Source organism: Mastacembelus armatus, chromosome 17 (genome assembly GCF_900324485.2).
Source record: "Mastacembelus armatus chromosome 17, fMasArm1.2, whole genome shotgun sequence".
NCBI classification, from domain to species: domain Eukaryota; kingdom Metazoa; phylum Chordata; class Actinopteri; order Synbranchiformes; family Mastacembelidae; genus Mastacembelus; species Mastacembelus armatus.
Window position 1 is genome coordinate 11432925 of NC_046649.1, and position 15047 is coordinate 11447971.

At 43.0% G+C, this 15047-nt stretch overlaps 1 protein-coding gene across 11 annotated transcripts in view; it reads left to right on the plus strand.

Moving 5' to 3' along the window:
• ptprsb (protein tyrosine phosphatase receptor type Sb) overlaps positions 1–15047 on the plus strand; it is a 65569-nt gene extending 50522 nt beyond the window's left edge. For 5 of the 11 annotated variants that reach the window (XM_026313568.2, XM_026313572.2, XM_026313571.2 and 2 more), the window contains 19 exons: positions 1443–1537; positions 2173–2426; positions 2656–2743; positions 2989–3207; positions 3802–3959; positions 4646–4660; positions 4867–4979; positions 6598–6695; positions 6960–7083; positions 7567–7742; positions 7930–8049; positions 8782–8936; positions 9077–9362; positions 9502–9680; positions 10078–10204; positions 10297–10422; positions 11254–11408; positions 11547–11682; positions 12331–15047. In XM_026313568.2, the coding sequence (XP_026169353.1) occupies positions 1443–1537; positions 2173–2426; positions 2656–2743; positions 2989–3207; positions 3802–3959; positions 4646–4660; positions 4867–4979; positions 6598–6695; positions 6960–7083; positions 7567–7742; positions 7930–8049; positions 8782–8936; positions 9077–9362; positions 9502–9680; positions 10078–10204; positions 10297–10422; positions 11254–11408; positions 11547–11682; positions 12331–12399 (2693 nt within the window). In that variant the 3' untranslated portion in view covers positions 12400–15047. Of the gene's footprint in view, positions 1–18; positions 682–1442; positions 1538–2172; positions 2427–2655; positions 2744–2988; positions 3208–3801; positions 3960–4645; positions 4661–4866; positions 4980–6597; positions 6696–6959; positions 7084–7566; positions 7743–7929; positions 8050–8781; positions 8937–9076; positions 9363–9501; positions 9681–10077; positions 10205–10296; positions 10423–11253; positions 11409–11546; positions 11683–12330 lie in introns of all 11 variants that reach the window. The other 6 variants (XM_026313570.2, XM_026313576.2, XM_026313578.2 and 3 more) reach the window with 3 other exon arrangements.

The following is a 15047-nucleotide window of genomic DNA, read 5'->3' on the forward strand; positions in this document are numbered from 1 at the left end:
CTACACTGTCGTTTGCAGTGCCTGGCCCTCCCTCTCTTTGGCTGCGTCCAGGATCAGGTCCATCAGTGGTAGTGCGGTGGGCTCCTCCGTTGGAGTGCTCTGAGTCAGGTTCCGATAGCCGGGGGGCCTCCGTGGAAATCCAGGGCTACCGCCTACAGTTTGGCCTGAAGAATACCTCTTTAGACACCACAGTGGATTTCACGAATCGGGAGAAAAACTTCACTGTCAGAGACCTCTCCCCAGGCGCCTCATACGTCTTTGTCCTCTCTGCAAAGAGCAGAGCAGGCTATGGAGATGTAGTGCAGCGGGAAATAACAATTCCCATGTTTCCCCCCTTGGGATACCCCAAAATATCTGACTTTGTTAATGCCACGTGCTGTTCCCTCCAATTCTCATGGCTACCCCCTGCCCCAGAGGAGTCCAGTGGTGTCATTACAAAATACGACATAGCTTACAAAGAGGCTGCCGGCCCCAAACCCTCTGCTGACCTTGATCCTTCTGCCTTACCAGCCCTCCCTGCTCCCCCATGGCTGATCAGCCTGCCAGCGAGTGAGTCCAGCTACACCATCCTGGGCCTCAATCACAGCACAGTCTACGAGTTGCAGCTCAGAGCACACAACAAGGCAGGGCCAGGCCCCTTCAGCCCACCTCTGGTGTGCCAGACCCTGGCCTTTGAAACAGGTAGGGCTGGCTTCAGGCCTCAGGAACACCCTTCACCTTCTAAGCACTGGTTCAGCTTCACATCTCCATTCCCCTTACTGTGGATTTCACTCCAAAACACTAAACTAATCGAAGTGTGGGCCAGTTCTTACAGGTCAGCCTCTCACCTGTGCACCACAGAGAAGCTGAGAACGGCAAAGTCCAGGGGAACACAACTACTCCCCCAATCTCCTCCACTCACTCACTTATACCTTCATCACCTACCCTCCACCACCAGTGGAAGCAGCCTGAATGTTATTGGATGTTTGCTTCAACAGCACTGCTTATCACAAACCCTCAGGTAAAAGTCAATACAAGCCTTGGATATACAGTATCTAACACAGAAGGTAAGTGTTCAGTCTGAAATCAAGAGAAAGCTGCGTCTGGTGCTGTGTCTGCAGGTAAGCCCTTTTTATCTGATAGACCTCCACTACCACCGTTTCCTAAGCCTTTGCTGACATGCTGAATTCTGAGTCTGACAAACCTTACACGCTGAGAATGTGGCATGTCACATTCCTGCAACCAGTCTGTCTGTTATTTGTAGTTATTACTCTTGCCATCCACTCTCCACATCACCTGCCCATCCTCCTAACCATCATGTGTTCTTCCCCAAGTAACAGATCCGACTAACGTCTCTTCCATTTACACAGGTTTTTGGTGGGAAAGCAGAGCTGTCTGGGATTTCAATAAAACATTTCATAATGAGTGATTCCTTTTTTTTAAATTTTTGTTTTGCTTCCTAGATGTGCCAAGGAATTTCTCAGTCAATTTGGCCACAAAGACCAGTGTTCTTCTGACCTGGGAGTTTCCAGAGAGCAGCAACCCCTATCGCTTTACTGTATGTCCATTACCTGCTGCATGTATATGTGTGGTGATATATTTTATTGTCAGTCAAAAACTGCAATAATGTATAATGTACACATGACATACTTAATTGTAATAATTACAATAGGTTTATGCATTTTTAGTATGTATGGTGCTAACCTCAATTATAGCAACATATGAGGATGGTCAACCTTTTAGTGCTTAGTGTTACACCGATGCACTATTGGCATTATGTAAAATGAAAAAACAAACATTTAGTATATAAGCTTTTCCTACAGCACCTCTACAGCTCACTAATTAACTTATGTATGTTTAATGCAGGCCCAAGCATTTCCAGGGGGTCATCTGTTCGACTGTTTCTTGGCCTGGAGTCTCTACTGTTTTCCTGGCAACTAGTCCTGGCCAAGAACCTGTTTTGCACATAACCCCCATAGAACAATAAACTTTGGTTTTTACACTTTGGTTTTTACGTGGATTAAATAAAGGAGATATACAGTATTAATTAGTGAGCTGTTAGAGGTGGACAGGCCACAGAGACTTCTAAAAGGTGTTAAAGAAAAATAGGATATGATCAGAATACAGTATATAAACACACATTTTGCCTTTGATCTACTTTTCTAACTTTGCCAACCCTGTTCCATCCTTAAGGTGGAGTATAACCGGCAGAAGATGGAGGTGGATGCCCGCTTAAGAAAAGCAGTCATCCCAAACCTTCAGCCCAACACCAGCTATGATTTCAAGATCACTGCTCCCGAGGGCAACATGGGAGGCCTTCGCCACCGCATCAGTGCCAAGACCTCGCCGCCGATCACCATCCGCCGCCCTGAGATAGACCACACTCGTGACACTGAGACCACTGTCACCATAATCCTGCCGTCACTGGAGACTCGAACCCCTATCAAGTAAGGGTGGGAGAAGGATATAATGTTTGAGAAATTGCTTTATTAGACAGTGGGACCTGTTGTATTCAGGTGTGGGGCATGAAGATAACGTCACCTGACTGACAAGATGCTTAAGACACAGTCTCTAGTGCAGCAAGCTGGCAAGGAAACATGAAAATAGTTTGAGACATTTTAGTATTGCAGTATTATATCATTGCATCTGGTGGTATGTTGTTTGTTCTTCCCACAGGAATGTTTATGTTGTGGTGGTTCCACTGAGGAGAACCCGCGGCGTCATCAGACACCTCAAGAGCCCAGATGAAATGGACCTAGAGGAGGTGAGAACTACAACAGTGACAGCACACACTGACATCTGTGCCTGGAAGGAATAGAGGACCTATAATCACACACACACACACACACACACACACACACACACACACACATGCTAAGAACTGGTGACACTTACCCTTTTTAATTCAACATCAATGTTTAGATATTACTCATAGATGTTAGAATGTCTGATTTTTGTCGTCTGTGTGTCTTCCCTCTCTGTTTCTTGCTTTTCGTCTCTATGGCTCAGCTGTTGAAAGACATCAGTCAAAGACAGAGGGATTCTCGGCAGCAGAAGCAGGTGGACTTGCGCCGCGCTTACATCACAGCCCGTTTCACACCTGCCACCCTGCCGGCCTTCTTCACCCTGGGGGACCAGCTGGACTATGGAGGCTTTGAGAACCGAGCTCTGGAGCCAGGGCAGGAGTATGTCTTCTTCATCCTGGCTGAGCTCAACTCAACAACTGGGGTATGAAAGCCACCGTGTCGCATCTCTTTTCTTTCAGTGTTTATAACCACTCCCTGATTCCTCGCCGCCTCTGCTTCTCTCCTGCATGCTGTCACTATACATTGTAATCAATATGGCCTCGCTGCTAAAACAATAAAATTCGCGTCAGTCAAACTGTTGTAAGCAAAACGCAATAACCTTCACATACTTCCACCGCCACTGCTAATAAAGAGCGCGTGTTCCTACTATGGCAGTAGAGGAGATATTGCCTTGTGCACTGCTGGTGTATATGTGCAGCTAAATTGGAAAAGACAAATATACAGCTTGAATTAGAGCACATTTTACTTTTTATTGGATGTTTATGTTCTTATTAGGAGCACTTTGAGCTCAAGGGATGCACATCAAAATGTTTCAAAACTGGAGAAAGGGCATTTTTTCCATTTATATTAATTATAAAAATGCTTTTAACATCAGTAAGGTCAGGTAGATTCATTACAGGCTGCCCGAAATGCAAAGACAAATCATGTACTTTTTCAATCTAATGCAATCCTGTAGTAATGCATTCTCAAACTACTTATTTTTTTATGAATGCTATTGATGTGTGCTTATTTTCAGAAAATGTACGTGGCCAGCCCTTACACAGATCCAGTGATAGCCCCAGATTCAGACCCTCAGCCCCTCGATGCAGGGGATGGTCTTATCTGGGTGGTGGGACCTGTCCTCGCTGTGGTCTTCATCATCTGCATCGTCATCGCCATCCTCCTTTACAAAAAGTGAGTGGGATGAGCTCTATGAAAAACTAAAGGTCAAGTTTACAGTCATCAGACAAACCCAGACAGCTGGTCAGACCAGGCGAAAAAGTGTCATTGTCTTTCAGCGTGTTCGAATTTCCTGTTTGTGGCTCTTAGCATCAAGACCATTCATTCTTACTGAAAATGTACATGCAAATCTTTGAAAATGTCACACGAGTATAATTTTATTTAAGTGAATACACATTTGGTGTTCTAGTGAGTAGGACTGACTAAAAAATAATCTACAGTGCTTATTATATTGAAGGAACATGTCCCCTGGTGCAACAGTGTGACTCCCTGGTGTGTTTTTAACAATATAACAATGGAGTCCCATGTCACAGATAAGAAAAAATAGACTATCACCAGTTTTATTCTTTAAATGTATACTAGGTTTCTCTGCTTCCGATTCTCTGTGCTTGCCTGAGTTTCTTCCCATAAATGTTTTAAGTTTTCGCCAGATATTCATCATATTTGTTCCAATTTAGAAGTTTATTCTCCCGTCAGACATCTCTCTGTCTGACCCTGCTGTAAGCCTGTAATATCTGCTGCAAGCCATCAAGCTTTTGAATACTAATGCAAAATATTGATTTTTCCCCTCTAACTATCTGTCTGTTTCCTTCCTTTTCTTCCTCCAATTATTCCTTCCCTTGCTCTTGTTTCACTGGAAGCAGCAAACCTGACAGGTAAGATTAAAGCAATGTCAAGCTCTTTGTACATTCAAACCTACAGCAATTACATGTACATGATATTAGAGAACAGAGAATCATATCTTTTAATGCATTATTTACCCAAATGAACTAACCATGCTAATGACGTGTTAGTGCTGAGTTTCTCTCTCAGCTTGTTTGCATGTGCTAATTGCTCTTTTAACTCACTGGTGTCTGAGCAGCAAACGCAAGGACTCTGAACCCGGAACCAAGAGCCTTTTGAGCAATGCAGAAATGATGGCACATCACCCGACAGACCCTGTGGAGATGAGACGCATCAACTTTCAGACTCCTGGTATGGAGCATGTACCCACACAGGCACCCAAACACACACTTTTTATTTGCATAATAAAATATACTTCTGATTGCTCATCATTGGATAATGAAATATTCATGCATCTAATTTTAACCTCGGTAAAATTATGCAGACAAGATTGTGGAAGCACTCCCCTGCATCACAACCAACATGTACCTGGCAGCTTCCAGTTGTTTCTGAGATCAAAATGGCCGCTGCCCAGGTAGTACTGTGAGTGTTTAGGCACAGCTGAATCATATCGGTGTGACAAAATCTGATCCTCTCCACTCGCCCACATTCCACATCCCACAGTGCAAATAGCAGAACAGGCAGATATTGCAGAAATCAGTCCATCACTGTGGAAGGTTTCTGAGTCAAGTTCAGCAGTTAAGTTTTATACATCAGGAGGTGTGTTGCAGGTCAACTGCGATCATTTCTAATAGGAATTAGCTTTGTTCTCGCCAGTGAAACCCCCACTGTGAAGTAGCTACATGAATGTTGCAGCTCCACACCACCCACAGAGTGAGATCTAACCGCACATCTGCTTTGGTAGTGGCACCAGGCCGAAGATACTTTGCTTTCACTAAATTAACAGCATCCTGAAAACGGCTGTAGGAACTCAATCACTGTTCTCCCTGTATTTCCACGGTTGCAGTTTATAGAAGCTTGTTGAAAAGGTGGTAAAATATGTCACCATGGAGAAAGGTTTAGTCTTGCCTAACAGGATATGTAAAATCAAATGATATATATTTTATTTAATCCAAAGATGAAGGTCTGAAATACTTTTTTTACATGTCCCACAGAAATCAAAATAAGCCCCTTAGAATAAAGCATTTCTGCTCTTCTCCTCTATCATAAGAATTTTTTTATTCTCTCGTGGCAACAACCTTGAAGCTCCTTTCTCACCCACTCTCCCCTGAGATTTGTGCCTTTGAGGTGCACAGCAAAGATGAAATTTGTTTCCACCAAAACCGGCTGATGCTATCTGAGGTCATTTGCGTCGTGACAGGAGCATTTTGTCGTGATTACCTATGGGTGCCAGGCTGTAGAAGAAAACAGCCCTTGATATGAGCCTGGTTTTGATAGCTGTAGCTGCAGAATGACTTAAATGCATTTCATCGTCCACTGACATGCATTACAATTCAGGAAACACTGAGAGTGCATTCTGACTTTGGCATTAACTGGATTGTGTTTATTGTAGACATACGTGTTATTTGCCTTTTGACTGGGGAATGGATCACATAGCTTGTTTTTCTTCATTTCGGCTGTGAAAAGAAATGACTGTAGGAGGCATGGGTTGCTTCCTTTGTGTGTGTGCAGATGTGTGTGTATGTGTGTGCGCAGACACGTAACCCTCCTAATTGCTCTTCTGTCTGTTTTTTTTCTTGAGTTGTTGCTTCTCTGATCACATAGAAAGCAATTTATCAAAGAAAAGTAATTTACAAACAAACAAGACTCGCCTCACTTTGTCCTCGTACATGAATCAAAAATTGATTTTCTGGCCTCCATGTGTTCCTTAATGATATATGATTACTGTAGGCTCCAGTGATGTGGGCCTACAGTAATATAGGCTATTCGACTGTAGTTTGCATCATCTCTGACCCTTGTTGTCACACAGGAATGATGAGCCATCCTCCCATCCCCATCAGCGAGCTGGCTGAGCACATAGAGCTGCTGAAAGCTAACGACAACCTGAGACTATCCCAGGAATATGAGGTGAGAAAAAAATCTAATCTAATTTTCCATTAGAATAAACAAATAAGATCTTTATAATTTGGAGATGTTGAGCCTATGCTTTATTAAACACATTTTATTTGACATTTGTATCTTGGATTACTGTATATAATCATGATTTATTCAGTAGAGCAACATATTGCTTGTCTACATTACAGAGAACTCTCTTTCCATTACACTCCGATGCACTACTAAATGTGCCACAATATGCTGTTAATGTGTACTGTATTTGCTGTTTCTTCTCAGTCCATCGACCCTGGTCAGCAGTTCACCTGGGAGCATTCAAACCTGGAGGTCAACAAGCCCAAAAACCGCTACGCTAATGTCATAGCGTACGACCACACCAGAGTCATCCTGTCTCCCATAGAAGGTGAGGATTAGCTGGAAAAGCATAGCAAGCTGAAGAAGATGTTTCAAGGTTCTAATGGGAGAGTCTGAGAGTGTTTGTGTTCCAGTAGGGATGAACACAAAGAAGTGGGGGAGGGGAGAGAGAGTGAGTGGGGGCGAGAGCTACATGATGGATGAAATCTGAAATTGCAAACAGTGCTCAAGACCGGCTGTGTGCAGTGGCATGAGACTGACAAACAGCGCGAGTGCATTCAAGTGCAGCCAGCACTCCTCCAGAACAAGAAGGGGGAGAGTGGATTTGATCTGGAGCTCATGAATTTACACCGACAAGAGCCTTGTTTGTTTGTTGTCGTCCACTAGCCATTCAGCTGCCGCCTGTTGGAGGCCGCGGCTGCAGAAGCAAACAGTTCGTTAGGGTATTTGATGTCATGAATGGAGGTTAATTTAATATGTCGCTTATGCAGATTGCTGTTCAGCAAGATCCTCACAAGGGTCTCTTTTGCAGGTATCCTGGGGAGCGACTACATTAACGCCAACTACATTGATGGCTACAGGAAGCAGAATGCCTACATTGCTACCCAGGGACCGCTGGCTGAGACGTTCGGGGACTTCTGGAGGATGGTGTGGGAGCAGCGGGCTGCCTCTGTCGTCATGATGACACGCCTGGAGGAGAAGTCTCGGGTAAGAATCCAGGTGTTTACCTACTGACCCATATCCATAAAATTTGTTACAGTACGCTGTATGTCTAATTTTATCTGCAGTTCATAGCTCAAGGAGCTGTTTGGTTAAAACATTTAATCAAGCTGAGGAGTACTGTACTATTGCTTTAGTCTAAGAAGAGTATGATGATTTTCCTTTGTCTTCATAGGTAAAGTGTGACCAGTACTGGCCGAGTCGTGGCACAGAGACATATGGGATGCTCCAGGTCACCCTGCTGGACACGATGGAGTTGGCCACTTTCTGTGTTCGCACCTTTTCCCTGCATAAGGTAAATGAATTTGCTATTTTGCTCCTGTATCCACTCGTGGCTTGCCCCTCTTTGCCCTTTCCTCTATTAAATTTTCTGTCACATCCACTGAAAACACTTTGATCTCTGGAGTTTACGGTCAGGAACCAGGAGCGACTGAGGTAATCATGAATTTCTGCCACCTCTGAATGAGCTGTGCATGCGGACACTCAGAGGAGAATAGATTAGTCTGGGCTTCATGGAGCATTCAAACCAGGCCAGCCTCCCCCCGTGTCAGGCATTGAGATTCGATCACCGTTGGAGGCAGAGCACTTTCTTATTACACAGGGCTAATCTAGGACCGTCAGACTGGCGTGTCTCTGTGGCCTAGTTACAAACACTGAAACTAGGCCAACTGTAGCTACCAAGTGTTCTCTAAATTTTTGTTGATGTGTTATGAAACATCAAATTAGGAAATACGCCATACAGCACAGAATAATGCACATGAAATATTCAGCTATTCTAGTATTATTTCTTGTAGAGGGTGTAAAATGTAGAAATACTTGGGATATATACAGTGTATGTCGTTTGCTTTTCATGAATTCATTTAAAAGTTTTTTGAAAGGACTCTATAAATGAATGACTTCATTTTCAAATGTCCTTTAACTACTAAATCATTTTTATTGGTAAGATTCAATAAAAAATACAGTCACGATGACCTTAGCTAAAGCAAATGGCAAATGGTTCATTTTTCCTGCCTGTATCTTATGTTAGAGCGGCAGCAGTGAGCGCAGGGAAGTGCGTCAGTTCCAGTTTACAGCCTGGCCAGATCACGGTGTGCCAGAGTATCCCACACCCTTCCTCAACTTCCTCCGCAGGGTCAAAGCCTGCAATCCTCCTGATGCCGGACCCATCATCGCTCACTGCAGGTATGCACACTATTCTTTACATCAAAGAATTGGTTTGACATCTGGGAACATATGCCTCTTCATTTTCTTACTGTGAGTTAGGTAAAATACCTCATGTCTTTGTGATAGAGCTCAGTTGATTTTTATTCTCTGTCCTTCAGTGCTGGCGTTGGTCGCACTGGCTGTTTTATCGTTATCGATGCCATGCTGGAGCGAATTCGCCATGAGCGCACCGTTGATATCTACGGTCACGTAACCCTGATGCGCTCACAGAGGAACTACATGGTGCAGACTGAGGACCAGTACAGCTTCATCCACGAGGCACTGCTGGAGGCCGTGGCCTGCGGGAACACCGAGGTGGCTGCCAGGAGTCTGTATTCCTACATGCAGAAGCTGTCCAAGGTGGAGAGTGGAGAGCATGTCACTGGCATGGAGTTGGAGTTTAAGGTAAGGGAGATTCTATGGGAAGGTGTTTAAAATGAATTGATTCAAAATGTAGAGATTTCAAAGAAAATTCTGAAAAACAAAAAAAAAACACCAAGCAGGGAAATAAATAATAATATATATGTTTTCTCTCCACATCCAGCGCCTGGCTAACACCAAAGCCCACACATCCCGGTTTGTCACAGCCAACCTGCCTTGCAACAAGTTTAAGAACCGACTGGTCAACATCATGCCCTATGAAACCACCCGCGTCTGCCTCCAGCCAATCAGAGGCCTGGAGGGCTCTGACTACATCAACGCCAGTTACATAGATGGATACAGGTATGTTTCTCTCCCGTAAACACTAATATGACCTGATCCCCTTGTGCTCTTATGATGGCTTGATGAGTGAATGGACTGGATAGCTTTTCACCACAGTGCTCTCACCTGTCACGTCCTGTCAGGTCTGTCATTACTGTATACATGTTCCAGCTATTTGTCTCGCTGCACGGCACTTGCTTCAGTCCCAATGAAGGGGACGGAGGCTGAAGAGCTTCAATGATTCAGGCATTCAGCGTGGTTGTACACGCGTGTTTTGACTGTTCCTCTCCTTGCCTGAAGCCTGTCCCCCTTTTCACTCGGATGCTTGACAGAATAAGAAGCAAAGAAAATAAAGTGAGGTAGCAGACTTCACGTTGTGTGTGTGTGTGTGTGTGTGTGTTTGTGTGTGTGTTTGTAGGCAGCAGAGAGGCTACATTGCCACACAGGGTCCACTGGCTGAGACTACAGAGGACTTCTGGAGGATGCTGTGGGAACACAACTCCACTATTGTTGTGATGTTAACTAAACTGAGAGAAATGGGACGGGTATGAAACGCACGGATGTGTTATAAATAGCAGCAAACTTTAGCCATGTACACAACATTATCAGAACTTCTTTTTCTTTTCTGCTCTCTCAGGAGAAGTGCCACCAATACTGGCCCGCTGAGCGCTCAGCCAGGTACCAATACTTCGTGGTGGATCCCATGGCGGAATACAACATGCCTCAGTATATCCTCCGGGAGTTCAAAGTTACTGATGCCAGGGTATGTTCATGTGTTCTTGTGCTGTATATTGTATCCAGATGGCACTGAAACATAACACTGCTTGACTTTTCTGCTCTATATCCAATCCATCAGTGCTGTGAGAAGGCAGTGGTGTGAAGCACATCCTATCGACCTGTAGTGTGCATCTTGTATGTGAATGTGTGTAACACAACAGTCTTCCACTATTGACAAGCTGCCCTGCATTATGGATTATTCATTCAACCATACTGTCTCCAGATTATCTTGACAGCTTGTGTGTGTGAGAGAGGGAGAGAGACTTTGTGTGTGTGTGTGTGTGTGTGTGTGTGTGTGTGTGTGTGTGTGTGTGTGTGTGTGTGTGTGTGTGTATGTGCGCGCGCGAGCGCACCTTTACTCATACACATATGTGGCAGTCATAGATGACTCCGGTTAAGCCTGCCCTGCACTGACGCCACATTGACAGGATGCTCTATTGATCTCCATTAAAGGGGAGTCAGAAAGGCTGAGCTGAAGAGAAAAGATGTAATTGTCTATTGAGTGGCTGACAATAGCAGACGTACTGACGTTACAGCTTGAAGTTAACCACAGCCACTGATCCAGGGTCAGATAACAGTAATCATTACAAGGAAAAACGGATATTGCCTGGCTGAGTCTCACTCCTCAGTCAATAAAGCAGTAAAGCTCACTAAATAGTATTTTTGCAATAAGCACCTCACAGGAACTGTAACTAAACATTTCAAAAGAAACACCTTGATTATGTGTGGAAAAGATGCCACATACACTCTCAGATCAGCCTTAAGTTTGTCTGTAGATTTATATGATATCGTTCTCCACACTTCCTCACTCCTCCAGGATGGCCAGTCACGGACAGTGCGTCAGTTCCAGTTCACCGACTGGCCAGAGCAAGGTGTGCCCAAATCCGGTGAGGGCTTCATCGATTTCATTGGCCAAGTGCACAAAACCAAGGAACAGTTTGGCCAGGATGGACCAATCAGCGTTCACTGCAGGTAAGCAAGCAGCTGGGAAGATTGAATCTGAACCCCTTGCAATTTCCATTATCGGTAGGATTGTCAGGCTGTAGCATGTTGCTTTCACAGCTCTGACACACTGTAAACTACAGTGAATGTTTTCCTGTCTGGCTTCAGTGCTGGCGTGGGGCGAACGGGTGTCTTCATCACTCTGAGTATTGTCCTGGAAAGGATGCGTTACGAAGGGGCGGTGGACATTTTCCAGACTGTCAAAATGCTGCGGACACAGAGACCAGCCATGGTGCAGACTGAGGTAAACACTGATGCTGCTCAATGGGACTGATCTGATTCATTAAGCAGGGCAGAGACATAAGCAAGGAAATCACTGCTAATGTTAGTACTGGTTAAAACAATGCTGCTATCAGCCCACTTTTCTCTGCATTGTTATCTATTAAACCTTTACCTGAGTTACTCTGTAGATGTAGAAGGAACAAGAAGGAAATGGGAAACATTCAAGAGTTCATGAATACGGCGTATTTCTAAAATATCAGCTTTTCACATGTCAATGAAAGCAGGTGTGTGACAACACATTATTTCAGAGATTCCTATATGTTTGTTGTATTTTAATTATTTATCAGTCTTTACTAGAGTTCTGTAAACCCACAAGGCAACACTTTTATCGTTCAGGTTATCTAAAAATTTAACATCATCAAATATGGAAATGTCTAGGGCAGACCCCTACACATGCAAATGAAAAGAAAACACTTGTAATACAGGTTAATAATATGTTTGTAGATATGCCAACATAAATTAAAATCAGGGTGTTAGTAAGGTTCCTGTTGCAATAACACTGTCATGACATTAGCTACTAAAGGAGACTGAATCGATGTTGTCGGCTGAAACCAGTAAGTTCATGTCTGGTGATAGCAAGTATACATGTTTGTGTGTTTCTCTCACCCAGGATGAATACCAGTTCTGCTACCAGGCTGCTCTCGAGTACCTGGGTAGCTTTGACCACTATGCAACGTAAATGAAGAGACATCCATCCATCCATCGTTCTGCTTTGAGGTCCACAAACAAACCCTACAAGTGAAACATGTGAAAGCCGACCTGAAATAACATGAACATTGAACCTTTTCTGGGAGTGAGAGTCGAAAATGAATTCTACACCAACAAGGACAAAAAGCAACAACTAAAATAGCAACAACAAATCTGTGTCTAACAACACCCACACTCATCAGGAGCTTCCCCGAAGGAGCTGGTGGGTGTGGAGACTCTCCATGTGTAATCCATATACTTACCTCAGTGTTCCAGTGTGAAGGACGTATAATACATGTGTGTTGTGGTCAGCTATCTCCAATATGAACCAGTGAAATACAAACAGCTTCTGAACAGGAATTATGATACTATATGTGTATAAAATACAAAAAGTTATAAAAAAAAAAAAAAAAAACACACACACACACAAAGAGCCTGGATATTTGCTGCACCCTAAATGGGCTTTTTATCCTCAACTTTGTATCTATTGGTTTGGTGTATTAAGGGGTTACAAAGTGCAAAGGTGAACATTTCTATGTGACCGTGAGTCTATTTCAAAGGTGTCTACTGTTACCAGAGGTAGTTTTGATAATAGTCTAAAGCTGGTGACCAGGCTATGCCTCAGCAGAAGCCTACAGTGTGGACTCACACCCTGAGGACAGTTGGACAAGTATGTGGATGCTCATTTACTCGACACTCAGTGCCAAGAGAAACCACACGGCGTGAACATGAGCTGTGGCCTATTAGGAGAGATGGCTCCCTCTTTTATCCAGCATAAAGTCAAACTAGTGACAGCTCTTAAACGCTGGCCAAGGATCAGTTCACATTTTCCAATCGTGTCCTTGCTGAGTAACAACTGGTCTCAGAGCAGTGATTAGGGCCCATCATATCCTCAACTGGGCTGAGATTTGTAGTCCAAACGCATTCTTTGTTCAACAAAGCTTGCTTGCTATTTGCTGTAGTCATTGTTCACCCTCCAGCTCAGCTCCTCTTGATGTCAGCTCCATTGTGTCAGTTTAGCAGTGGCACACTGAAAGAGATGCTAATGAAAGAACTGCGTTTCAGTCCCTTTCTTTCTGGAATTTAAAGCAGTTTTTCGCCCATTTCAGCAGGTTTTTGTGTGATTTCACTGTATGTCTTTGCCTTATGCTGACTTATTTCTTGTGTTTTAACATGCTGCTTAATTCTCATGTGTCGTGTGATATATTTTTATTGTCATACAGTATCTTAGCTTGAAGATGAACTCTGTTTACTGACCATCTTCCTCCTCTCAAGAATAACTACTTGAATTGCACCACATTGCAGATCAATCACTGATATTTATGACAGAAATCCAAAAAACAGTGCAAGTGGTGAATTACTCACTTTCAACAGTCCTCTCCCTCTTTCCCACTCCATATAAGCTCCATTACAACTCTTTCTGTCCATAAGCTACAGTGTACAGAAAATCCAAACTTAACCAATTGATGTTTAGCCCTTCCTCTAACAGCACAGTGCAGTACAACTGCAGTACAACTGCACAAGCCCTTGATATCGATATATATATCTGTTCTTGATCTGACATATAATCATAATTGGTCCCACATGATGATTGAAGAGCACAGCGATGTTCCAGTGTATCAGACATCTTGGGCAATTTCACTGATTTTGTACATACAGTCAATCATTGAAGTCCTATACAGTACAGTTACATACGTCTGAGCACAAGATATAATGTGGGATTGGATGTGATGTAGTTCTTATTGTCGCAAAAAAAGCCTTATTGTTATTGTTCACTTTGTCATATTTATTTCATATGATTTTTTTAAGATATTTATGATTCTATTTTGTTACTTTTTACGTTTTGTTTTTATTTATTTATTTGGGATATCTAGCAACTATAACCAATAAGATGTTTACTTATTTCTTTGGCAAGCCAATGTTAAAGTATGATCCTGTCACTGTTTTTTTTTTTTTATTATTTTTTTTTTTTTATTTTTAATAGTCAGTTTTGGTGCTTTTTTAATTTGCTTTATTATTATGAAGTATGCCCTCTGTGTAGGGTGCTATTTGATACTGATTACTGATGTCCGACTAGTTAACTAGATATGTGCATTAGATGCAGACTTAGTTTAAGTTTACAGTGATGCCCTTTGGCGTGATCTCACCCCCCATGAAAGGGTTAATTGCACCAGAGAAATTAGATTTATAGAGCAGATTTGTTGGTGAAGGCCTAAGGCAGGCGGTTGGTATTTACTTGGTATGTTGGAAAGCACATGGTAGCAAGTGTATTTTTGACAGAATGGGTATAAATCACCCAACTTACACACACACACACACACACACACGCACACACACACACACACACACACACCTTCAAAAGTTATTGTTTAAATCTGAAAATATTCTATTAACTTTATGTGTGGTCCAGAAATCTTGATGATGTGTGACATATATAAAATATGTTATTCCTTCGATTTCTAATGATTATTGTGTCAAGAGAAATATAAAAGGCACACATGAAACATAATATGAAATGTGTTGAGGGCCAGCTACAATGATGCCATCCTCCTCACTTATGTACCTGTTCTTTCCTTTCAAATAATGGATGTAGATATTGTATCTTGACTTTGTATTAAAAGCAGGATGATTGGATATACA